The 24,887-nt window shown below is 40.7% G+C and overlaps 1 protein-coding gene across 1 annotated transcript in view; it reads left to right on the top strand.

Annotated features, from left to right (window-relative positions):
- Nucleotides 1-24,055, top strand: part of LOC108901311 (target of Nesh-SH3) — a 29,195-nt gene extending 5,140 nt beyond the window's left edge. Inside the window, 21 exon segments of the mRNA XM_018702768.2 lie at nucleotides 2,899-3,078; nucleotides 3,218-3,286; nucleotides 3,397-3,529; nucleotides 4,237-4,427; nucleotides 5,868-5,911; nucleotides 6,689-6,737; nucleotides 8,051-8,116; nucleotides 8,321-8,398; nucleotides 12,996-13,184; nucleotides 13,925-13,993; nucleotides 16,728-16,787; nucleotides 18,048-18,170; nucleotides 18,539-18,628; nucleotides 18,782-18,991; nucleotides 19,530-19,635; nucleotides 20,188-20,267; nucleotides 20,875-20,904; nucleotides 21,020-21,178; nucleotides 21,627-21,706; nucleotides 21,708-21,750; nucleotides 22,930-24,055. Coding sequence (XP_018558284.1) covers nucleotides 2,899-3,078; nucleotides 3,218-3,286; nucleotides 3,397-3,529; nucleotides 4,237-4,427; nucleotides 5,868-5,911; nucleotides 6,689-6,737; nucleotides 8,051-8,116; nucleotides 8,321-8,398; nucleotides 12,996-13,184; nucleotides 13,925-13,993; nucleotides 16,728-16,787; nucleotides 18,048-18,170; nucleotides 18,539-18,628; nucleotides 18,782-18,991; nucleotides 19,530-19,635; nucleotides 20,188-20,267; nucleotides 20,875-20,904; nucleotides 21,020-21,178; nucleotides 21,627-21,706; nucleotides 21,708-21,750; nucleotides 22,930-23,045 — 2,165 coding nt within the window. The 3' untranslated portion in view covers nucleotides 23,046-24,055.
- The last annotated feature ends 832 nt before the right edge of the window (nucleotides 24,056-24,887 follow it).

The following is a 24,887-nucleotide window of genomic DNA, read 5'->3' as shown; positions in this document are numbered from 1 at the left end:
AGCTTAACATAATTTTCCTTTGTACTGTAGTTGATTGATTACCAGGACTGTGACTGGATCCATTCCTAAAGTGTTATTCATTTTACTCTGGAAATACTGATAAGTCCTAACAGTCCCTAAGTGGTGTGTGGGCCAAATGGCCGGGCTGTTGTGGGACGGAGCCAGTGTTTGCTTGTACTGGAGTTTGAAACATGCTGCCAAAGGTTTCCTAATGTTACATATACTCTGAGCCACTCTCCCTCTGAGCCAACCTCACTCGTGTTTTATTGGAAATATTGATGAGAGAATCAAAACAAATGCAGTTTTGATAGGAAACACATAGCTGGAAAAGCACGAGGGTATTTTTCAAATCCAGGGCTTCCCCCTCTTTCACTGTCAGTGTCTGTTTTGGCATCTGGCAGCTTCTGGCATCATTCCTCAAGCAAAGTTCCACTATTTCATTTAACGCTATGAGCCATTAATATGAGCCAAGGGCATGTGCTGTGGAGAAATATAGTACAAGTCATGATCCAGGCAAGTCCATTGTTTTAAGCCTTGCAGACCAAGGGAGGTGGAGGTTTAATCCTCCACAGAGTCATTTGTAATTTCCACTGTGGAATAAAAATGATAGAAACGGGGGAGATGGAAATATGATTTGCTCTTAATTCTAAAAAGCAGATCACTTTAATAAAAACAGGTTTCATTTGACAAACTGTATATCTTTCTATCAGTACTGCTCACCATTTTATCATCCAAGCCTACACTGGTGCTATTTATTGTTTTACATGTGCACCAGCCAATTGTCAGTCATAAGTCACACTTCTGGCTCAGCTGCACTCATCTGAGCTTTCTGATGTTTATTAGCATGCCTTTTACAAACTGGCTAATTATTAGCATGCCCAGTTCTTGGCTAGTTTCGAAGCCCACATGGCAGAGGCAAGTAATGAGAGGGAAAAAAAAAAAAGATTTTTCTATGCATTGTGCTCGGCAGAGGTTTAAAGTTGCTTGTCTGTTCTTGTGTCAGTCCTTGTTTGCTTCACTATCATGCAGACTGACTTTATGCCTTTATGAAAAAGATGAATTCAGTTTCACCCAATTATAGGCAAGAATAGTTGAGCTTGTTTGGTTGGCAACAAGTGAAGTCCATTACTTCAATAGCATACAGAGTTGGCATGAATGAAGTCTATCATCCCCCAGCATGCTTTTGGCAGATATACTGAAGAACCTTTTAGAATTTAGAATTTAAATACCAAGCTTTACCAGAAACATTCTGTGCTCCCCCATGAGATTGGCAGTCCATTCAAAGATTCTTCTAACTCCAAAACACAGCTAATACATCCATCACACCCAACACAGATTATTTCTCATGGGACTTACAGATACTAAAAGGCAGATTTATTTGTATAGCACCTTTCAACAACAGGGCATTTCAAAGTGATTAATGTGAGACATAAAAAGATGTTAAAGAAATGCAAGGTGATATTAAACCACTAAAAGACTATGAAAAACCACTAATAGAAATATAAATGTATGTTGAAGGATGAGTTCATTTTCAGCCCTCAACATTACCAGTATGTAGGTTAGATATGACTGATAGGGTTGCAAATGTTTAGTAAATTTATGAATCTCAGAGTCAGTTTTGTGATGGTCAAGTAGTAAAGACTAGAATCAAATATTCAGACCAAGATCTCTGACCAAGTCAGTCTTCCTGGTGTAGACCAGTATAAACAATCTCATCGTAATCTGTCTTGGCTTTGGTTTATTATGACCCACCCTTTGATGCCTTTTCTCATCTGATATCTGTCCCCAGGCTCTGCTGATTAGGATCGTATTCCGTAGAAGTCACTTCTGGCAGAAAATGTGCAGTTTCCTGTAAAGTGACGTGTGTGTGTGTGTGTGTGTGTGTGAGAGAGAGAGAGAGAGAGAGAGAGAGAAAGAGAAAGAGAAAGAGAAAACTGTTGTCTTAATGTGCATGTACTGTATTATCTCATGCCATTTTCTCATCAACTCAACACAAGCTCAACATTGCCTTACTGACCTCAAGTTTTAATAGCACGTTTACAGATTCTCATTTACCATAACAGGGCATCCATTTCAAAAGCCACTTCTGAGAGCATGTCACATATCTTTCACCAACAGCTCATATAGAAGCTGCAACGTATACAGATGCTTAATGTTTGTACTGTCTATAAATGTACTGTTCTTACCCAGTTAGAAAGCTCTCAGTAAAAAGTGCTATTGCATACATCTCCTAGTGTTGTGCTCGCTTAATAAAATCACAGTTATTAGGTCTCAGTAAAATTTACACCTCAGCAAAATTTAAACCAGCAGCAAATCCTCTTTGAAAGTGCTCCTAGAGTGTGCCTGTGAAGTGATGGAGAGCAGACTGGGGAGGAGTACTGAATCTGGGAAGATGCAGGTTGTTAAAAAAAGGAAGCATTTATGTAACTCTGTGAATTCTTTCTTGAAAGAGAAAATAAATTTGTTTCAGGCTTGATGGTTTTGATTTACTGATCTTTCTCTGGGTCAGTTTATAATTTATTTATTTTTGTGTCTTGTTTTACTTGAGGCATTTCCTGTGTATTTGTAACTTAAGAACTAAAATATTTAACTGCCTTCCCCATGTATACTTACTACTAAAGATACTACTACTACTAAAGATCATAGGTGCGTCATATTTTAAGTCATTAGAAGCTCTGAGACTCCTCCTTTGCCCTGATCAAGGCCTACAGTGACTGAAAGCTTATTTTTATCATTAAATAGTTGCATTGGTCTGTGGGCAGAATATCCTTTTCTCCATGTTTTATATATTTGGCCTTCGTTGTATCTCAAAAAACAACAACAACAAAAAAACCCCAAGACCAACAGACAATATTTGGACATTAAATGGAACAATTGTGTACTCTCCTGCCTCCCCAGTGCGACGTCAGAACATGAAGGTTCGCATCAGCGCCACAGGAGACACCATCATGATGAAGTTTCTGCGTCCCAGCGCTGACACTAAACTGGAGGGCTACATCCTGGGCTACGGCAGCAGCATGTTCTCCAAACAGTTCATTCAGCTGCCTGAGAACGGGCAGCCGTACGAGACTGAGTTTGGTAAGAAAGGCTATCAATTTGTGTGTCTTGCATTGTTTCAGTGCAGCTGACTGATGAGGAAACGCGTGACCTGTATTTTGACCTTTGCTGCCATGAATCAGTGATATAATTAACCTCTAATTTGTTCTTCTGTTTTCAGATGCTGAGCCCAAGTATCTCATCGCTGTCCAGCCCATCCCGACCAATGAGGTGAAAAAGCAGTGTACAGGTAAGAATACGGAAAAAAATGACCATCAAGATGGCATGGTAAAAGTGACATTCAGATGAGCAGCGAGATGGACGTGTGTATTAAAGTAAAATGTGTTCATTTGTTGTCAGGTAAAGTGGAACTGGAGAAGCCGCTGCACTTAGTCATTGGGTCAGTGACGCCCACTTCAGTGCTCCTATCCTGGGGAACGCTGCTGAAAACCCCTTATGAAGGCAACATCATGAATGACTGTCTAGAGGATGGGTGAGCTTGCACTCCAACACACACACATTGCGCCTCAGAGTATGTGTCCCGAAACAGAGCAAATCACATGAATTCACAAGTACATGGAGATTTCATTTTTAGTATTTTCCCTTCATGTACCCTGGAAGTATGAAGTCACTCTCTCTCTCTAAGAGAAATCACTGTCTTTGAACTCAATAAAACAGTATTTGAAGATTTGAACTTGTGGAATAAATCTCTTCTTGGCCTAATATTGTTTAATATATGTCCTCAGAATGAAGAAATAGAAATAGAAACTGGTCTTTTGTGGGAGGAGTAGCATATTTCAGTACCAGGATAAGGAAATTACACAGTAATTGCAGTTCACACTGTAGCAGTAATATACAGTATTAAAGAGCACAACAGGAAAACATGAGTTGGACGTATTTGCCAGGGATTCATAGGACCGTTGGTAAGATCAAACCCCTAACCTGCAGCTGTTAGAGCATTGTCAGCATGGCTGGTTTAACAATGCAATAAGGAAACACAAAGGTTTTTATGGTATCTAAAAGAACTTGTGAGTCGAAGCCTATTGAATGATCGAGAAAAATGTCTTCAAGACAAAAATGGCAATTTAGTTCTTATGCTTCCAGATATTCTATCATCTCAGTGACTGATATTCTCCATAGGCAAAGTATATAAGGTTAATCTATGTCAGTGTGTTCTGCTGTTCTTTGTCTTTGTGTCAGACACTACACAGTGCGTTATCGTGAGAAGAACAGGAAGTGGAACTACCAGACCTGCCCAACTAGTGACACAGTCATTGACAATCTGAAGCCCAACACGGTCTATGAGTTTGGTGTCCAGCCCAGCTCGAAGGATGCCACTGGAGTGTGGAGCAAGCCGGTCATTCACAACATCAGCACAGGGGCTATACAGGGTATGTTTGATATCAGGTTTATTTATTTATTTATTTTCACATGAACCTCACCCCCATTTGTTTGGCCAAAGTACCACTTCCTGTGGCTAATATGAATGGGGAGGTGGAGGGAAAACAACCTAGTATCCTGAAAAGGCCATCAGGATCAGTAATGTTTTCTATGGCATCAGTGGTCTTTGGTTGTTAAAATTTAGCCAGAAGTTTTGGCCAAAACATTATTATGACCACTCAAAACGGCACATGTCACGGTCTGGGATATATTAGATGGTAAGTGAACAATCTGTTCTCGCTGCCAGTGCGTTGGATATGGGAGACATGAGAAGGTGTAAAGACCTGAGTGACTTTGACGGGGGGGCCAAATTGTTACGGCCAGACATCTGGGAAACATCGAAGGCTTGTGGGATGGTCACGGTCAGCAGTGGTAAGTGCCTATCAACAATGGTCTGAGGAGGATAAACAATGAACTGGTGACTGGATGTTTGGGGGTGTGCTGGAACATGTCTGATCTGCGTCGGCTTACCAACCTTTTGCCAGATACCACAGGGCAACTTCAGAGATCTTTGTGGAGTCCATGCTTCTGTGGGTCAGAGCTTTTTTTGGTGGCACACAAAGGACCAACAGCTTATCAGGCAGGGCTGGTTATAATGTTTTGGCTCATCAGTGTATATGTATTTATGCTACAATATATGTGGCTCATGGGAAGAGAGAGTACAGGTGGGTTTCATTAACAACAAAACCTGCACTTCTGCTCTTCAGAATAAAAACAGAGAGTTTTTGATAGTTTAGATAGTTGTCAATGCTTTAAGGTGGTATTTAATCGTCATAGCTGCTAAATGAAAGCACAGATCGATAATGAGTGTAATAAAACATTGGAAGTCTTGCTGTTATCTTTGGCATAAACCACGAAGGGCCCATTCTATTTGAGCTGGATTTAGTAATTGGTCAGAGGGATTTCTGGTTGCCTGTGGACAAAAAATATTTTGATTTTATTTTATTATTTTATAAACCCTGTGCTCTGTTAGTCACTGATTAGAGAGCTCCAAAGAAAGTATCGCTTAATTTTGTTTCTGTTCTTACTAGTTTTGACTGTCTTAACATTTCTGCATGTAGAAGTGTTTTTCATGTTTGTTTTTTCCATGTGAACACATAATGGCAAATGCTGACTAAGTGTTCATCAATCAAGTGCAAATGACCATGGTGACATCATGCACATATGCAACATGATCCCTGAGACCCTGAGATACTGGACAGAGTTGCTGAATCGAAACCATTTTTTGGTTTACTTTTACTAAGCCACTGCTAAGGATCTCTCTCATTCAGTCATCTAAGATTAATCAATTTTAGCAAAGATTGTTTGAAATGTGGTTTTATTTAGTCCCTTCACTCTCTGTTAGTTCCACTTTACTGACTTCTTTAATGATTTTTCTCTTGTGTTTTTAGAGAAGCTCATCAGGAAAATCTTCAAACGGCCTGTCAACCCTGTGGTATGTATTGGACACACTTTTTAAAAATTTCTTGTCAAAGCATAAATAAAGCATTACGACTAATGTTATGACATTTTGTTACATTAGAATCTTAATATGTGGATACAGGTGGTAATAGTTGGCGAATAGGCTAAATGAAATAAGTGCAATAAACAAGTGAAAGAAGTGAGATTGTACAGGTACACTTCATCTATTCAAAATAAATATTTTTGGGAATAGGGTGTGTATTTGGACCAGGCAATATACTTTAGAGTCTGTGTTGTGCACTTTAGTGAGCTTATGCCGTTCTCAGGGTTATTTGCCTCATTAATTTTCCATCCAACTTCTCAATGGAAACAGCGTCAGTGCAGCCAGGGCCGACCAAGCCAAGAGAACAGTCTGTAGCTAGCTAATGTCTTGAGTAGAATTAAAAAAGAGAAAAAAGGGGAGATTAGATGAAGGGATGGAGAGGATGGATACTGGTGTGGAAATGAGTTGAGAGGGGAAAGGTGGCATTGATTTTCTGACAGTGCAGGGCTGTTGTGTCACGTGCTCCTGGCCCCGAACTCAGAAAACATCACAGCTGCTGAAAATCAGCAACACTTGCTCTTCTAGAGGGAAACTTTGAATAACAAGTTTCTCACCGGGGACTTTACCAATTCCACATGGGCTTAAGAGTTTTGCAACAAAGAGAAAAATTAGGGTACATTGAGGGTAAATATAATGAAGACAAGTCCAAGTATTAGCAAAGACTAATGACCAGTTCTTCTCCTTGTCTTTTTCTTTTTCACCCACCAGAAGCCATTAACACCAGGTCCACACTCCTTCCCCTTTGCTCCTCGCCATGGTAAGCCAATAGAGACATGCTGCTTTTGGTCAAACCCACTGAACCCTTTTTAATACAGCAGCAGAATGTTTATAACATACTGTGATTTATTGCTGCACAGAAATGTCTGTTTCAGCCCTTCTCACTGACCCCTGCTTAAAGACTCAGCACTGGAAGAATTTTAACTAGAACTTTGATTATTATTGGTTTTTGATTTATTGGTTTACAGACAGAACTTGATCTTTTTCACTCCTCACATTTTTAAATTCACAACATTTTCACTTTGCATTTTGTTGCAGATACCAAGTACTGTAAAGCTGTTTTCAAACTGTGTGTCCATGTTGACAGGCTTATCACAAAATATTATGTTAAACAAAATCGAGATTTTTTTCATATAGTATTATAATATAGACATGCAGTATATAGATAATAAACACAACTTAGTCTATCACAAAATAGATTCCTTTTCAGTTATTTTGCACTAGTGAGTCAACCTAATTTTGTACCTTTTAATATTGAACAAGTGTATAATGTAAAAATAGTCATGAAGCCACAGGCAATTATCACCTGACTCAGCAGTTTCCCTCCAGCTGTATAGTTTAAGCCTCTGTCACCTCAGTATTGTGGTTACTGTTTTGATTCACTCTCATCAGTGTCATTTCTGGCTGTAGTAGGCACCTCTTTCCAGCAGAAAAAGAAAACCAAAAGCTTACAGTAGCCTACACCACCTGTCCTTAAGCCAGTTGTGTGCTGGGGACCACACATCCAAATAGGCAAAACTACAAAATAATTGTAATAGGAACAGGTTGGGCTGGTTACAGCCATAATAAGGGCCTAGATGTTCCATCAGGACTTAGTGAGGCCCAAAAACAGAGCTAAAAATCAAAGAAAATAGTTTACTTGCATGCACAAGGTGGACAGAAAACACAATGTTAAATTAATGGCTACTTTGCTCCATAACTGCCAAATGTGTAAATGGGCAACTGTTTGCTCAATATCCTCTTAAAATGTGAGAATGTACTGGGCAGCTCTAAAGTTGTGTTGAGATTGTTTTTGCTGCCCCCTAGTGGCAGATTATTGTAGATTTTACATATTGTGGTTATTGTAGGAATAAACAGTTGACACTGGCATCGAACATGCTGATGCGAACATTACCAGCTTGATAATGCTTAGGAAAACTGTAATGCAAGGGACTTAACTTTTCCCACAAAACATATTTTGTTTTTATGAAATAGAACATAATTCCTTTACATTACTTTTTTTTTTCTGAGGACTCTGAGGGCATCCTAAGTGTGGACTCCTTGATTTAATCTCTCCTCCTTTGTCCTTATCAGTTCTTCATAACAAGACCCAGGGAAGACTGCCCGTCTCCCGGAACATAGCCTCAAAGACAACTCTTGGTAATGACTTTTCTGACCTAAAGCTGAGTTCAGTGGTCAGAAAAAAAAATCTTAACCTCACATCTGACCATTCTACTTGACTTTTCTAGCACTATCCCGCTGGAAATCATTATTTACAATATATACACCATTTTTTGTGCATTTTACAGGACTCACAATAATATTTTCTCTCCAAGGTCTACTAACATACACTATATTTCTCAGCTCCAACCACAACTACTAGACAGGAATCTCTGTCGACCCCTGGACCCACACTGCCTGTGGTCACCAAACAGCCAATCGGTAAACAGTGAATCACAGTTCTCTTTGAAATAGCTTCATGGCTCTCACTCCTGCTGCAATCATGAACTTGGCAGACTGTAAATGAGAGGCTGTTAGTGCTTTACAGTGTTCTTTGAAATTAGCTGCATGAGCAAGAGTGGCATGGTATGAGTACAGTAGCTCAGTCCTTCCTGTGGAAACAAGCCCATGGTGTTAGCTATTTGGGTTGCAATGAGTGTAAAATAGGTGGCATTGGCTGCATGGCATTTTAGTAAAATAAAAAAAGCTTGAGAGGATTCTTAATGATGGTTTTAAAGATCTATTATGTTTTTTTCCAGTTACTTTCACAATGATTGATTTGCATGATATAGTCTTCACTATTTACTCACAGGACATTACTTGAATTCAAAATCTACTGGACAAACACACCAATCAAAGGTACTATAGAAGATCGTTCCTAGTCCTTGAGAAAGAGTTGACTAAGCACTAAGAACGTTGTTGCCGTTCAGTTGAACCATGACAATTTCTGATCAGTCATATCTCAAATATACCCATTGTGTTTTGTAATTTTCCTGTATCTGCCTCTTATTTCTTTGTGACTTACAAATCCATCTTATTTCATTTAGTATTTACAGTATGACCATTTGTCATGATTTTTGCAGATTACAAACCTGAGGCTTTTGCTTTCAATGCGGCGCAGGCAATGAAGTCTGCATGACAAAACTGCATGCACCAGACATTCCTCTCTCTCCAACAGGAACTTCAGCAGAATATCTCTTCTCCTTTCTTGAACTTTTATGATGCTGTTGTCCTTTGTCCCCCTCTCCAACATTTTTCTATTATATTTGCAAGCAACTTTAGTTCTTATCAAACAAAGCAATACTTTTGGCATACAAATTCTATGTCCTGATTCAGGGCCTGGCTACATCTGATTGCAACCAAATAGATCTGATTTCTAAGTCACCTTCAAATGCAGCCTGAATTTCATACGTTTACCAATTGGGCATTTTGTTGTGTTTTGTTTTACATTTGAAGAAACCATCTGGTGATGAAGTTGGGAATTGACTTGAAAATAGGAGTGCATCAAAGCACCATAGTTTTAGTGTCTGTGAGGCTAGACTGTCTCATCTGGAGAGGAGGGTCAGGCTCAGTCTGGACGTCAGGTTTTTTGAAGATCCCACTTTGATGGGCTGCTGTGTTTTCAGGATCCAGTCTCTGAATCCATACACAACTGTAGTCTCTATTTTATTTTAATATATAGGAGGGCCATTCCAGGAAATAATCAGGTGAAAAGGGTTGTGAACCCTGTTCTTGGTTTGTTGGCTAATTGCGATGAATTAACCAACAAGCCCAAAAACAGACATTACATGCTAATAAAGTTGCATAGAGGCACTAAATGCCTTGAATACCATGTTATGTAATGACTGTTTGCCTTCCTTTTGCATTTTTAACTCTCTCCTCCTTGCTTTCTGAGTGCTTCTCTCTTTCTCTGTCATTCTCTTTCACTGAGGTGAATACCTGATCTGATTGAACAATCAATTTAGAATGGTCCATCAAAATCCCACACCAAGCAATCAATCAGCAACTATTAAACCCTCATGTGTCATAGCTTCTTAGAGGCACAGCCAATGGATTTGGATGGCTGTCACTCACAGGCATCCTGGCCCTGGTAGCTGAGTCTGTCTGTAGTAACACGGCTGTTACGTTGCAAATACCTCCATATGGTCTGTCTGCCTTTGAAATTGGACCCCCTCTATCAAACTCTTGCCAGTTAGGTTATTGTGTAACCTGTATTTTAGTCCAACATCAGCTCTGTAACTTCTTTGGCCAGTAGCTGTTGGCACTTCTTCTGATCTAAATTTCAGCTGTTCCTTAACTGTTTTTATGTCTTGCTTTGATCATTTTCTAGATAATAAAATTTGATTTTGTTTTATTTCATTTTTTGAAAGGAACCTTTCCTACAGAATATTACATTTGAAATTATATTTTACAGCAAAATATTGTGGCTTCATGGCCATATCTTCTCTCTCTTAGACAACCCAGGAGGAGAAGACCTCTTCAGATCTGTCTTGCCTCCTTTCCTTGAAGTCCCAGTTAGCTCCCAAGCTGCTTCCACCACCAAACATTACACCCACCATGGCATCTGAGCCAGTGCCCCAGATAAATGTGGAAAGACATAAAGGGCACCCTCTGAGTCAACCAGAACAAAAGCCCTCCACACAACCTTTACCAAACTCGCAGCTCCAGCCACAATATCGACCACCACCACCACAACCTAAGCCAAAACCCCAAAGGAAGGCTCAGCCTCAACCAAAGCCCAATTCCCAAACTCAGCTACAGTCACAACTCCCCCAACATCCCAGCCCAAACCCAAGAACCAACCTCAACCTGAACCGACATCCAAGCCCATACCCCAGACCCAACCACAACATCAACCTCAACCAACATCCCAGCTGGTACCCCTGACCCAACCCCAACCTCAACCAACATCCCAGCTGGTACCCCTGACCCAACCACAACCGCAACCAACATCCCAGCTGGTTACCCAGACCCAACTGCAACCAGAACCAACATCTCAGCTCCTAACACAGATCCAACCACAACCCCAACCAACATCAGAGCTCATACTCCAGACTCAACCACAACCCCAATTAACATCCCAGCACATACTTCAGACTCAACCTCAACCACAACCCCATTTAACATCCCAGAGCATACTTCAGACTCAACCACAACCTCAAATAACATCCCGGCCCACACCCCAGACCCAACCTCATCCACAAGCAGCATCCCAACTCATATCCCAGACTTATCCTCAACGACAACCCCAACCAACATCTCAGCCCATAACCCAAACCCTTAGCCAAACACAACCGCCACCGCCACCTGATCCCAAACTCCACACCCAGCCTCAATCACAATCTCAGCCAAAGCTTCAAACTACAACCTGGCACCAGGTGCATCCACAACCTCAGCCAACACCCCGGCCCAAACACCAGGCCCAGCATCAAACACAACCTCAACTAAAAACCCAGACCCAGCTTCAACCAAAAGTTCAGCCAACTCCACAGTCCACACCTATGGCATATTCTCACATACCTCAACTAATACCCCAGCACATACCTCATACCAAACAAGTACTACCAGAGATTCGCATGCAGCCCAAACCTCAACCACAATTTCAGTCTACAGCTCAGCCACAAATCCAAACAAAGCCTCAACCAAAGACAAATACACAGCTTCAGGTAAACACCAAGCAGCAGCCTAAGGCCAAGCCAACACCTAAACCAAAGATTATTTTTTTCCAACCCAAGCACAAAACACAGCCTCCACCAAACAGCAAACCTAAGCCCCTACCACCACTTCACCCAAAGAAGCAGTCAAAGCCTCAACCACCACCTCAGCCAAAAAAGCAGCCAAAGCCTCAACCACAGCCTCAACCAGAAAAGCAGACAAAGCCTCAACCAGAAAAGCAGCCAAAGTCTCAATTACAGCATCAATCAGATAAGCAACCAAAGTCTCAACCAAAAAAGCAACCAAAACCTCAACCAAAGCCCCAAAGCAGGGACCACCAGCAACCTCGGCCAAAAATACAGCCACAGCCCCAATCACAACCTCCAAAAAAGACCCAAAACCAAACCATTCCTTATTCTCAACCCATTCCCCAACCACATCCTCCTCCAAAAACCCAGACTGAGTCCCAACCTGAACATGTACCCAAGCCATCTAGACCCCAACCACAACCTCAACCTGGGCTTCCCTTTCAACCTCAGACCAGGACCTACTCTGATCCCACCAAGGTCACCCCAAGACAGGCAGTCCCTACGGGTAAAGACCCTGCTTTTTGCCATCAGCAATCCACAATTAAGCATCAAGACCTCATCTCAAATTACATTTTAAAAGGGGCATATTGATTGATTGATTGAGTTTTTAAATAAAACAAAATTAGGTTTAATAGTTAATCTGGGTAATAAATTCTATAATTTTTGATGTAATCTCAGATGGTAAAAATATATTCCCATTCAACAAATGTTATGTTTTTTAACAAATAAGCATAGGATATGCCCCCTTTAAAAGTCAGAAATATTTTCATATACATATTATTTTAGATAAAAAAGTGAGTTCTCTTTCACACAGCTCCTAGTCCACCAGAAGAGGGCAAGCCTCTACCAAGACCTGCCCTGGCTACAGACAAAGCCGGTAGTTACAATCATGTTAAACACCATGACATGTTTGTTGCATTACCATCTCTGCTTTTTCGTCAAGTCACATGGAATCCAGTGCTTTCAGTTGTACTTCATATGACTGGATGATATCACTGCTTCCCCATATCCATCTCCATCTTACCACTTTATACACCCCACCCCATCATTATCCCTGCCTCCATGTGTGCCTCCATTTTCAGTCCAGCACAGTCACCTCACCTCTGCCCACTCACAACCAGACCAGTCTGGCCAGCTTTTGGTCTCATTTATGTCTCTCTGTCATTTCATTCATTGTCCACTCCTCTACATTCTTTTTCACTAATGTGCTCCTTCATTTATTCCATTTAGGTAAAGCTGTGAAGCTCTGAAGTGGATCAACCTTAACCTCCCCAATTGCCTTTCTGCACATGTAGGTACTAGTGTCACCAGATCATCCATTGCTGCGGTCCCTCGTTCTCCCATTAGCTCATCAGTTCCTCCAGCAGGAAGAAACACCACGCTGCCTCGCACCCGGGTTCCTTCTCATTCCTCTCGTACTGTTGTCAGACCAATCTCTCCATCCAAGACATTCACCTCTCCTCTCAGCTCAAGCACACCTGGGGGTAATGGAGTACTCACTTCCCTTCCTTTCATTGCCTCTTCCCAATCAACTACCTCAGGTTATCCCCTCCTGTCAGCATTCTCTCACACTTTCCTCTGCAGCTGTGCATCTACAGGGGAAGACAAACAAACTCATGGTTCTTGATTTAACACATAATCTATTTTTGAATGCATATAATAGACATCTGAATGCTTATGCCTTTCTCCTCCTCTAGCTCTATCTTCTGCTTCACCCTCTCTCACAGTCCATATGTTCTTCACACTGTGCCACATGTGCTCAGTGTATATTTCACACCTTTACCATGAGCAATAGTGGCGTCTCTAGGGTCAGGATCATTAACATGATTTATGGTCCCTCATGCTGGCCGGGTGGGAAGATTGGCCACAGCACAGGCCAGGACACACACCACATTTTACACCAACCATGCCAAGCCAAACACTGTGCAGACAGTCCAACCGCTACAGCCAGGCTCTGTTTTTTCTGTCTCTCTTTGTATCTCTTCCTCTCTCAAACACACCCACAAACTCCGCAAGTTGTTATAGAAGAACAGAGAGAAATTTAAAGGGGTAAAATCAATTCCATTTGTATATCCAGAAATCTGTAAAATCAGGTTGATAACACAAAACAAGTCACTAACACTGTAAGAAAATACATGGTGAGAAAGAAAGACAAAGAGCATTTTTTCTTTCTGACTTTGTTCTGACACAGAGTATTTTATAACAGACCTTTTTCTCCCTCCAGCAGCTGATGGGGCGCATCATAGGGGCAATGCTCTTCCTAAACCTGTGGTGTGGCCCAAAGAAAATCCTGGTAAAGACAAACCAAGATAATCACCTTTCAGTGTTCCTCATTCACTAACCTAAGAGGCACTGTTATGTCCCTTCCCACACAGTCAAATCAATCTGTGCTTTTGTCACAATCCTCTCATGCTCTGTGATTTTCAACTTGTACGTCTGTGATGTTTTGTGTCTGTTGTGGTATGTGTTGTCCTGTATGTATAGTCTCAGTAGCTTATACCTGACTGAGACTGAAGCCATGTATGATTCTAATTTTCATATATACCTGTCCTCTCCACATTGTTTGGTCTCCTGCACATATGGACCTGTAATCAGGAAATGGTTTGAATTAGTTTGAGAATAGCCTTAGCCTGCTTGTTGTGAAAGGTTAATGTGGTTTGCCCTTTGTTTTTTGGTCAATCACATTGTTTCCATTCTGCTAGGCAGGCTCACTTAATTAGAGCAATCAAATCCACCTCAAGCAGTAATGCAATCCACCACATGTATTAATGTTGACGCTCTGCTCACTCCTTGTTGTTTGGAGTTGTGAAGAGAGGTTGTGCTTCAGTCTCATGTCACAGCTGGTGTGTGTTATTTCTGGAAACTTGGACAGTTTCAGAGGTCTTCAAGGAGTCGCAAGGCTCTCTGGAAGCAACTCTACAGAAGAGAATAGTTGTTTTGCCTGCCACTCTGCACACATATCCAAGCATAAAGCTCATAGTAACTGTTTTTGCCTTTTTAAAAAGATGTAACCTTCACGTAGTTCACATTCCCACCTCCATGAAATACATGACATGCAACTAAATTATTCCTTCTTATACCAAAGAGCAGTCTACAGCTTTGTATTGTAGACAAATGCTGGTACAGAGTGTGCTTTTGAAACTCTCAGTCAGAGCGTGTCCTTAACAGTTTTATAGAGCTCTGTTTCACATTGGCATTTCAACTTGATATTGTTTCAAGGCTCTGCTTGCAGTGGACTGCAGGTGTTTAATGGACAGCATCCATCTATGAAATCTCAGTGCGTGTTGCAAATGCATCAACTGTAGTTTTGGGAGACACTGGTATGAATTTCAGTGGGAGTATTTGTCTAGACTGAACCTGTTTTGATTGCATGTATTTTCACATTCTCACCCTGAAGATGAGGTTATCTTACAGAAACCAATGCTCAAAATACTGCTGCTGTTTTAAATCACAGATCTTAGTTAGAGGCCTTGGCCATGTCAAACACCAAGCCTGCTGTTTGAGTGGTTTACTGTGAGACGGCAAACAAAACACACCCTCTATAAAAACTTGTAGAATGCTGACCAGATTGTATCATATATGTTGTGGACATACATAGTACATAGTGACATTGCATCTTATCACATTACATCACTATGGCTGTGTTTTCATTCCCTGCCCATGTAACCATGACATCATCCTTTAGAGCCATCAGTTCTTCATGCTTTATGTATGTCTTCTGTTTTTGCATATTTTGTAACAGGCATTTAAATTGCTGCATCAGTTTAGTGTGTGACTTTATATATGAACATATTTTTGCCAGTTAGCTGTCAGTTATGCCATGAGTGAGTCAGAGGCTCTGTTTGAGTGTATTCTCAGTCTTAATCAGTGAGACGTGTTGGCAGATGTTGTTTGAGTTTGTCTTGATAGCCTGAGCTCTTTTCTTTCTATCACTGATTTATGCAGATCAGGCGGAGGTCAGCCCTTGGGAAGAGGAAACAAATCCAAGAGAAATGCTTTTGGTTGTTTTGGCCTCTGCAATAGGACAGTTACAGACTCCTGTCAACAGAATGACCATTAATGAATCTCTGAGATAAGAAAATAACAAATGGTGAAGGGAGCAGATGCTCTGGAAATGAACCCCTCTCTTAAAATGTATTATCTCTAAACTACACAACATGTAACAGAAATTTCATGTGTCAAGCCTCCCAGAGCTTCTCTGTCTCCTCTAAGTTATCACAACAGGGATTTGGGAGGATTATGCTTGTTTAACAGAATTATATTGTGGCACAGCCCTCGCAATGAGAAAACTGAGTTTGACAGTTTGTAGCAAAGGTGTTTTCCTCACAAAGCCTCGCTTTTCTTTGTGATTACTTATCCAGGTCACTAAAGCCAGTTCATTTCTTTTGTTCATTAAAGCAGTTTAGAGTGAAAGTGATCTGGTCTTTATCTCATAGCTTGGCTATGATCTTAATTTTATTGCGTTTTCTGTGGTGTAGGGATTTTCTGGAAAGTGATGGTCACTCAGATCCAAAAGAATTTTCATAAAATAGAGCCAAAATCATACAAAAGCGTTACTGGACCTTATACCTTCCTTTCCTGTTTAGTATGCACTGAGGATTTTTAAATTTCTCCGTTATTCTTCTGGGGATTTTAAGATGAGTGGCTAAAGAAATGGCTTATTGTTTCAAGGTTATCAAACTCTGACTGGTTTTCATTAATTAAAGACCATGGCAGGGCTTTGTGGCAGCACTTCACAAAGTGGTTTTTCAGCATTTCACATGCAATCTGCTTGACTTTATGTGCTTCATTGTTGCTTGTGTTATGCCTGTGTTTGTACACTCATTTTTTTTCAGCACACAGTATAACAGCAGTCTTTTTGCATCTATAAACTTGACATTCTTTTATCATTATTGCACTATTAAAATAACCAACAGCACTTGTTTTCAGTTTTTTTTATCTCTTATTCAGTGCCAACAGCCTGCTGTTCTGTTTCAGTTGTGAATTTAAATCTGAAGTGGACTCTTGTTTCCCATGATTCCCTGCAGTGCATCCCCCTATTCCTGTCAACAAGAGACCCAACCTGGTGGGCAAACCCAGTGACCATGGTGAGGGCAACAGTGATGGATGTACTGACAACTGAACACTGCTGCACCTTGTCCTGTATACTGTAATTATGCACACAACGGCAAGCCAAGGGGAAGGCTTGATTCTTAAACCAGTGGCTCTCAAACCTTTTCTTTCATCCACTCCTTAAATTACATTAGAGATATACTTACTTTATCAAGGATTTTTCACCACTCTCGTGCTTTTTTGTTCAGTATGAAGCTACAGCCAGGAGCTGGTTAGCCTAGCTTAGCACAAAGACTGGAGGAAGGGGGAAACAGCTGGCTGAGGGCAACAAAATCTGCCAAGCAAAAAGTAGACTCCATGAAGTCACTGCACCCAGCCAAGAAATAGTCCTTTATAACACCCCCTTTTATACTTTGTTTTTGCATAGATTAATCAAATGACATGTACTGTGTTAATTAGTGAGCTTTAGAAGTGCCTGTAGGTGTATTTAGTTTCATTTGGATAGAGCCAGGCTTGCAGCTTCCTTTTCCAGTCTGTATACCAAGCTACACTGACAGCAGGCTGTAGCCTTAAACTTATTGTACAGATACGAGTGCTATCAATTTTCTTATCTAACGCTCACCAAGAAAGGGAATAAGAATATTTACCAAAATGTCAAACTTTTACTTCATTTTGTTGTCTAGCTGAAACTCGCTAAACTCTCTCTTTACAGTCTTACTAATGTGAAAGCGCCCTTGTTTGTTTATTAGTCCCACATGAATCTGATTTATTCAACTTTCGTTCCGCTACACGTTTTTCCACAGGGTCAAATAAGTCTTGGCTGCAATGCCTCTACACCCTTCACAGTTTGAGAACCACTGTCTTAAGTTGTTGTTTGCAAATACAAAAAGTGCTCACGACTCTCTAAGCAATGAACTGTACAGTGTGTATGCACAGCACATTTATCTAAACAATATAGCTCATCTCTGCTTTTTTTCTCTCTCTGTTTTCACGTAAGTACATTTATGTGCACGAAGCGCGTGTGCGTGTGTGAATATGTGCATGGTTCTGAGCATCTGGGCATCCTTGGTCTCAGCAGATGTATTCTGGCAGACCTTTTTCCCCTTTAAAAAGCATGAGAGATATTACTCAACAAGCAATCTCTGATCTTTCAGCAGCCAGGAAAAGGCCACTGAGTTGCTGAGTGAAGATGGCCAGAGCAGATGGACCACAACTGTGTGTGTGACTGTGAGTCAGATGATTAGGAGGGTGAAGAACTGATCTCTTCTCCTCCTCCTGTTTCTCTCTGTCCTCAGATAAACCCATGGACCTGAAACAAGGAGACAAGGAGTCCTTCTTGAAGCTATTCCCTCTGGTCACAGCCAAGCCCAAGCCAGAGCGAAAACAGCAGACAACCACCTCTGCCCCAGCAGTAAACAGTATGACACTTTTCATGTGTCTTATGAAGAACTGCTCCTTTACTTGGATACAAAATTGAGTACCTTTATGAGCATGAGAAAATATATGATTGAAAAAGCTATGTATGAGAGTATGAGTCAACACATGCTCATTGATAATAATACGGATATATTGGTGATGCAGCTTGCAGGTGCAATAAAAGCAAGAAAAAGAAGAACATTTTTAATATTAAGAGGCAGACAAAAAACCTGAGTGCAGGCCAGAGCAGGTGCTGGATGGGCTGGTGGTTGCCCACGGCCAGAGCTGTAAAAATGAGGACAGAGAGAGCTGCCAGGGATTGCAAGCACATCAAACTAACCCTAAATCCTCTCTCCTGTTTCCTTTTCAGGCAGCCGTTTTGACATGAATGAAAACTCCTCCATATTCAGGCCCCTGCCTGCATCAGAGGTAGACATCATGGGCAAGAAGCGTTTTGTAGGTAAGAAATCCCCCGAGCTACTTTACATCTCCACTGCAAGCTTAAAGCCTTCATCATTGAAAACATCAGCTCACTACCAAACAACGAATAAACTAATGAAAAAGGTAACATGCACAAATAAATAACCGCTGTTTTTATTCTGCCTGTCCACAGCACCCCATGTGATCTACAAGACGGATAAGCCGCCACATGAGCCATGCTCTATCACCTCCTCCCTCGCCTATTTCCCTGATGAGGAGGGCAGTGATCAGAATGTGACTGGTCCTCCCCGCATACCACCCTCCAACCTCACTGTGGTTACTGTGGAGGGCTGCCCGTCTTTTGTCATTCTTGACTGGCAGAAATCCGACAATGAGACCAGAGGTACAGTATATACAAACACTAAGACTAACAGAACTGGGTTTTGCTCTTGACTTCCCAGTCACCCTTTGTCAGTGAGCCTCAAGGGTTCAAATTCCGTTTGGGTACATGGACCCCACTGTACTTTGTTTTTGTTTGTTTGGACAGTCAATTGAAATGTTTTATGAGTGACAAAGTGATGGCCATGGATCACCACCGAATGAAAAAACCATGCTCAGCATTAGAAAAAAACTTAAATGATGAGCCACTAGACCATCTACCTTTTGGAAAAGAGTAAGACTAACATGTGAAGTGGTAAATGATGTTTGGATGCTTTAGCGGGCTTTTAATGTCTGACCTTAACTCCTAAATCTCAGATCCTGCCTTAGGTTCCCACATCTCTCTCATGAAAATATCTCATCCTGTTCAAAATTATGTTTTGAACTGTCAGACTCAACTGGTAACAAAGTAATAAGGTTAAGTCATTTGTAGCGTTACACAGCTGGAATGTAAAATTGCATCAGCAACAGCACCCTCAGGATTTTTCTGGCTTCTTTATCAGAGTATGAAGTTGTATCCACCACTAAAGGACCAAATGGAGAGGAGGTGTCCATACTGACGACCAACCAGACACACACAGCCGTGGAGAATCTCCAACCGGAGAGCAGGTATGTGCAGATTTGCATTACTGTAAGGTTGCAGTAGTAAGGTTCACTGTAGCAAGAGAGACAAGTATTAAATTGCAATGGGAAGTGTTGTGTGAGCTACTGTAAATGGTTTGTTCAGGTTTGTTATTAATTTGTACTCTTGCAGCTCATGCAGTGAACCATGTTCAGTTTTGCACATTCAAAATGGCCAAAGTGACACAAAAGTTGAGAAAATCTGGGTGGAGTGGGTCACTGAGTTTTTAATTAGATCTCAGCATCTGGAGTCTCAAAGCTCAGCAGAACCCTCCCCTGGGCTGGGTTTGCTGTCCCAGATATTGCCAGGACATCTGAACGCAGCACGTGGAAGAACCATCAGCTGTGTGTGTGTGTGTGTGTGTATGTGTGTCAGAGAGAGAGAGAGTGAGAGTAAGAGTGTGAGAGTGTGAGTGACTTTCTCAGCCGAGAAAGGCATGAAAATATGTGTCCCAGTTGTGGAGATGGGAGGAAGTGTGGTTTATTTCCTTTTTGGTGTATGTAACTCAACTCTTGTTCTTATTATGTATTCTATTTCAGTTATGAATTCAAAGTAACACCAAAGAACGAGCTGGGAACAGGACCCTCCAGTGATCCAGTGACTTTTAGCACAGAATCAGGCAAGTTTTACAAAACATCTAATCCAGTAAAGTCACACTAGTGGATGTCCCTGATGTGTTTGCTTGACAGAACAGACTAATTAGTTGCATGTTAATGCCACTGTGTATGTTGCCAATTATCAGGCAGCGATTAACACTGGTTTGAATCTCAGAGGGTGGTCTGGCAGTTGTTAGTGTAATGATTTCAACATGGCGCTGAGGTGTGACTGATTATGACTCTAGGGTCTCGTCAGCTCACCAGATGTCCTCTGAGGCTCGTTTCTAATAGACACAAATCATCCACCTGGCAATCAGAACGCATTGAAGAAAGTTAAATCTGCAGCTAAAGCAGCTGAAGTATGGCCCTGAGTTGATCAAATGCTGTGTTTTTAAATACACAATGACAACTCTAAGAGGGAAATGCTTTGCTTAATTGGCTCATGGCCCTTATGCAATCAAAGCCCAGCTTTTTGGATCTGAACACTGTGATTTCTATGGCAAATTGGCTCAGATACAAGTCTGGCTTTGACTAGCATAATGTTTCATGATGTCTCATGACTGTGTGTTAATGCCAAGTTGTTTAGATGAAGATGACGTTATTCACTGATACTTTCTCTCATGTTTATAGCGGATCCACGAGTGAGTGAACATGTGTCAGGTGAATATTTTCTTTTTTCATTTCGTTTCGTGTTGAACCTCTTCTAATTTTGGATTGTGTTTATACAGGTAACATACACTATATTAAACCTTTGCTTATAATGATTTCATCACAGGAAAAGATGCCATCTGGACTCAGTTCCCATTTAAATCTGACGCGTACTCTGAATGCAGTGGAAAGCAGTATGTGAAGAGAACCTGGTACCGAAAGTTTGTAGGGATCCAGCTCTGCAACTCCCTTAGATACAAGATCTACCTGAGTGACTCACTCAATGGTAATTACTCTGAAACATGAGTGAAACAAGCAGCTGCGTAGGATCCTCAGGGACCACCGGCAAATTACAAATCGCTTTGGAAAATGTTGCATCTGCAAAATTGTAACTATTCTGTAACTTAATTGTTTTTGTTACATAACAGTCCATTTATGACATGAATACCCAAAAGGTTTTGTGTGTCTGAAGGATTCAAATTGATCTAACCCAGTGAGAAACATTTAATGAAGCATATGCCAGAGCACTGTAAGGACTTCTTGTCCATAGTGGCATAAAAATTAAAATTGTTGCATTAATCTTTAAACCAACAATAATAGGGATTATTGAGGTAAATCTGTGGTTGTGAATAAATTTGCTGCTATGTTGCCTTGATGCTAAATGCTAAATTGACACTAAATGTGAAGACTGATCATGAGAAATTATTTTTTAAAACTAACTTCCATTTCTGTAGGGAAGTTCTACAACATTGGAGATCAGACGGGGCATGGTGAGGACCATTGTCAGTTTGTAGACTCCTTCCTGGATGGACGGAACCGGCACCCAGATGTTTGCTGACCAGCTACCAAGCAGGCCAGGTACTTTGGTTTGCACTGATCAGTGATGCAATCATATAATGTCTTTCATTATGTAAACTGCAAATGTTTCTAAAGACAAACAAAATATATTCCAGCCTCAGCAGTCAGGATGTAGATCATGCCACAGCACAACAACAGTTGCTTTGTGCACTGAATGATATTGTAAATACCCTGAACAGTCATCAGAGGTGTGCTGCACTTTTCATAGACCTATTTAAAGCATTTGACTCTGCTGATCCTTATATTTTACTAAAAAAACTATCCTTGTTAGAACTAGGTGAGTAGGCCATTAAATGATTTTCTGATTATCTCTGACTCAAGCAGTAGTTTCAAATGGTGCTAAATCAAGTGCTCTTAAGATGTCAAATCCCTGTGTGGAACACTATAGGTGCTGCACATGATAGGTGTTCCACACAGGTCTATCCTTGGTCCTCTTTTATTCTTTTTAGACTATATATAAACGTCACTCCATATTACAATGCTCATTTTTATGCTGAATATACTGTACTCACAGACTCTTCTTTTAAACTGGCCTTTGCAAATCTACATTCTGCATTTGATACGTTTCAACTATCTTTTATCAAGCTTGTTTTAAATTTTGTAAACTGACATTTAAGGGTGTATCGCCTGCTTTCCCTAATCATACTCTTCAAGGTTTTCAAATTGAAATTGTCTTTTTGTCCAGTAACAAGCCTTGCTTGTTTTTTCCTAGTTGGAGGAATCTATTAATTCTCAAGAACATGGTAATATCACAGTGCACTGTGCTTTGTTACAGGTGTTCAATTTCTCACTCACCATCACTTCTTATAAGAAAAGGTTAGATAGTCCTCCTAAACTGACAGAGGGGAATTGCATTGTATGTTATTATTTTGCACAAATTCCGTATTTACTAATCAAACTGAGCTTGGGAGAACTTGTATCAGGTACTATGCTCCCTACAAATGGAATGAGCTGCAGAAAATTTTGAAACTGAAATCTGACATGTCACTTGAAGACTTTAAAAGACCACACTTATCTTAATGTAGAACTATGGATTTTCTGTCTTTCTATATTTATACTTTATATGTTTATTCATGTACACAAGTCTCTCCTTAGAACAATGTCAGATCATACATCAGTCAATAAATAAATCAATGAACAAATAAAAAACCTGTCATCCTTTTTCTGTCTTTGTACCAGGATTCTACAGAGCAATGAGACAGGAGCCTGTCAACTTTGGAGAGATTGGAGGGAAGTCACACGTTACCTATGTAGGCTGGTACGAGTGTGGCACACCCATACCTGGGAAGTGGTAAGACCCAACAGAGCTGTCCAGGAGGATGATTTCCTTGGTGGTGAGGAAGAAGAAGATGCCTGTCTAGGCCTGAAGGGAGATGGGCCTTTATTTCATGTTACCATGGACACTGTAGATGGGTCTGTCTGTTTGAAATCAGCCTACTCTCCCAGATGTGAACCTCTATAGGACTATTAGGTGTCACAAAACTCTATTGAGTGCATTTGTAAAATTGGTCTAATATCTCTATTTATCAAAAAATGTCATGACGGACAAAAGAATGCAGGAGTTTGAGTGAACCAAAATGTTGAATATACAGAAATCACAGAGAAAATGTTGGGAAGCTGGCTCCCAAAGTGTAATAATGTGTATGATATTATTTATCGAGGGTTTGTTATTGAATATTCTGTGTGCTCGGGCTTTTGAGATAAGGAAGTAAAAATTGTTCCCAGAAGTTGCATGTCAGTGAGCACATACATTGGTCATTTGCATATAGAAAGGTGCCAATCATACTTTCATTGTACAGTTGGACCATGTGAAATACAAGTACACACAGACATGCAGAAATGACCTTCTGCTGGCCCTAAGGGATTATTAGCAGTTGCAGTTTGCACAGTATTAAACTTTTATTCATATATGTATATGGTGTGAAATACAGTATGTATACCATGGGTCACGGATGGTTTCATTCCATGTAAAAGATTGAACCGTTTTAGCCAAATTGTCAAGCTTTGTTCAGAAACCAAAGAGAATCCAGAGTTTCAATGATACAAATGAATTAGCTATTTTTAATGTCTGTGCAGTCCTTTATATAATGAAAGAATAATATACATATATATATATATATATGTAAAAATAGAAATAAATAAACTGAGCTTCACTGTAGGAAAAAAACTTTCTACAAAGTGTACATAAAGCATTAAATCATTAGACAGAAATTGCAGGGTTTTTCCACATCTGTCATGACTGCAGCTGTTTTTGATGCACCATGTATGTTTCCAGCAATAAATCTTGTTTTTATATTTACTGATATTTATTTTCACTGAATTCACTGGCTTTTATGGTAAAGAAAAAGGGTTGACATTTTGGGAAATATGGTTGTTTGCTTTCTTGCTAAAGTTTAGATAAGATGATTGACAGGCACTCTTGTGTTGTTCAGTCAACTTTACACAAAGACCAGAAAGGGCTAGTCTGGCTCAGTCAACAAAATCTGCCTGCCAGCACAGTTTAAGGGGAGAAACCGGTAAAATCAGTCCTGGAAGATGCATGGGAATGGGGCAAAGCAAAATCGAAGGAGGACAGTTTCATTTTCAAGATGAATTAACAGTTTGAGTGACTGGAGTTGGGAGAAGTGGGGCTAGCCCCTACAGTTTACTGTACCACCATGGGTTCTACTCACTCCTGAAGGAGACTTTAGCATCTCAGAAACAATGATGACACCTTAATGACCTGGTGCTAGAATTATTATTAATTATGGAGGTTCAGGGGGTTCCTATCGTTGTCAGCCCATCAGGCAGCTGATAGGGCATGTGAGATGTGAGGGTACTCATTGGTATACAAGAATACGAATCCATCATCAAAATAATAAAAGCTGTGTGGCAGAAAGAGTGGTAAAATGAAAAGAAAGAGCATCACTATTTGCTATTCAGAGCAGGGCCGATTCTAGGCAGGCATATGTGAGGAGGCAGTCAGAAATGTAAAGGGAGCATCGTTGGTACACATCAATTTTCTGGGGGGGTATTTTACACACACATTTTGTGGAGGGCATTTTTGCCGATGACAGTGTTTTCTCTGCAGAATTGGGTTATTAGCTATGTATCCAACCCCCAACCTGGAGAAGTGGATTGCACTTTGTCAGGCCTTT

Source organism: Lates calcarifer, linkage group LG1 (genome assembly GCF_001640805.2).
Source record: "Lates calcarifer isolate ASB-BC8 linkage group LG1, TLL_Latcal_v3, whole genome shotgun sequence".
NCBI classification, from domain to species: Eukaryota; Metazoa; Chordata; class Actinopteri; family Centropomidae; genus Lates; species Lates calcarifer.
The sequence above is the reverse complement of the archived record's forward strand: the minus strand, read 5'-3'. Positions and strand labels throughout refer to the sequence as shown.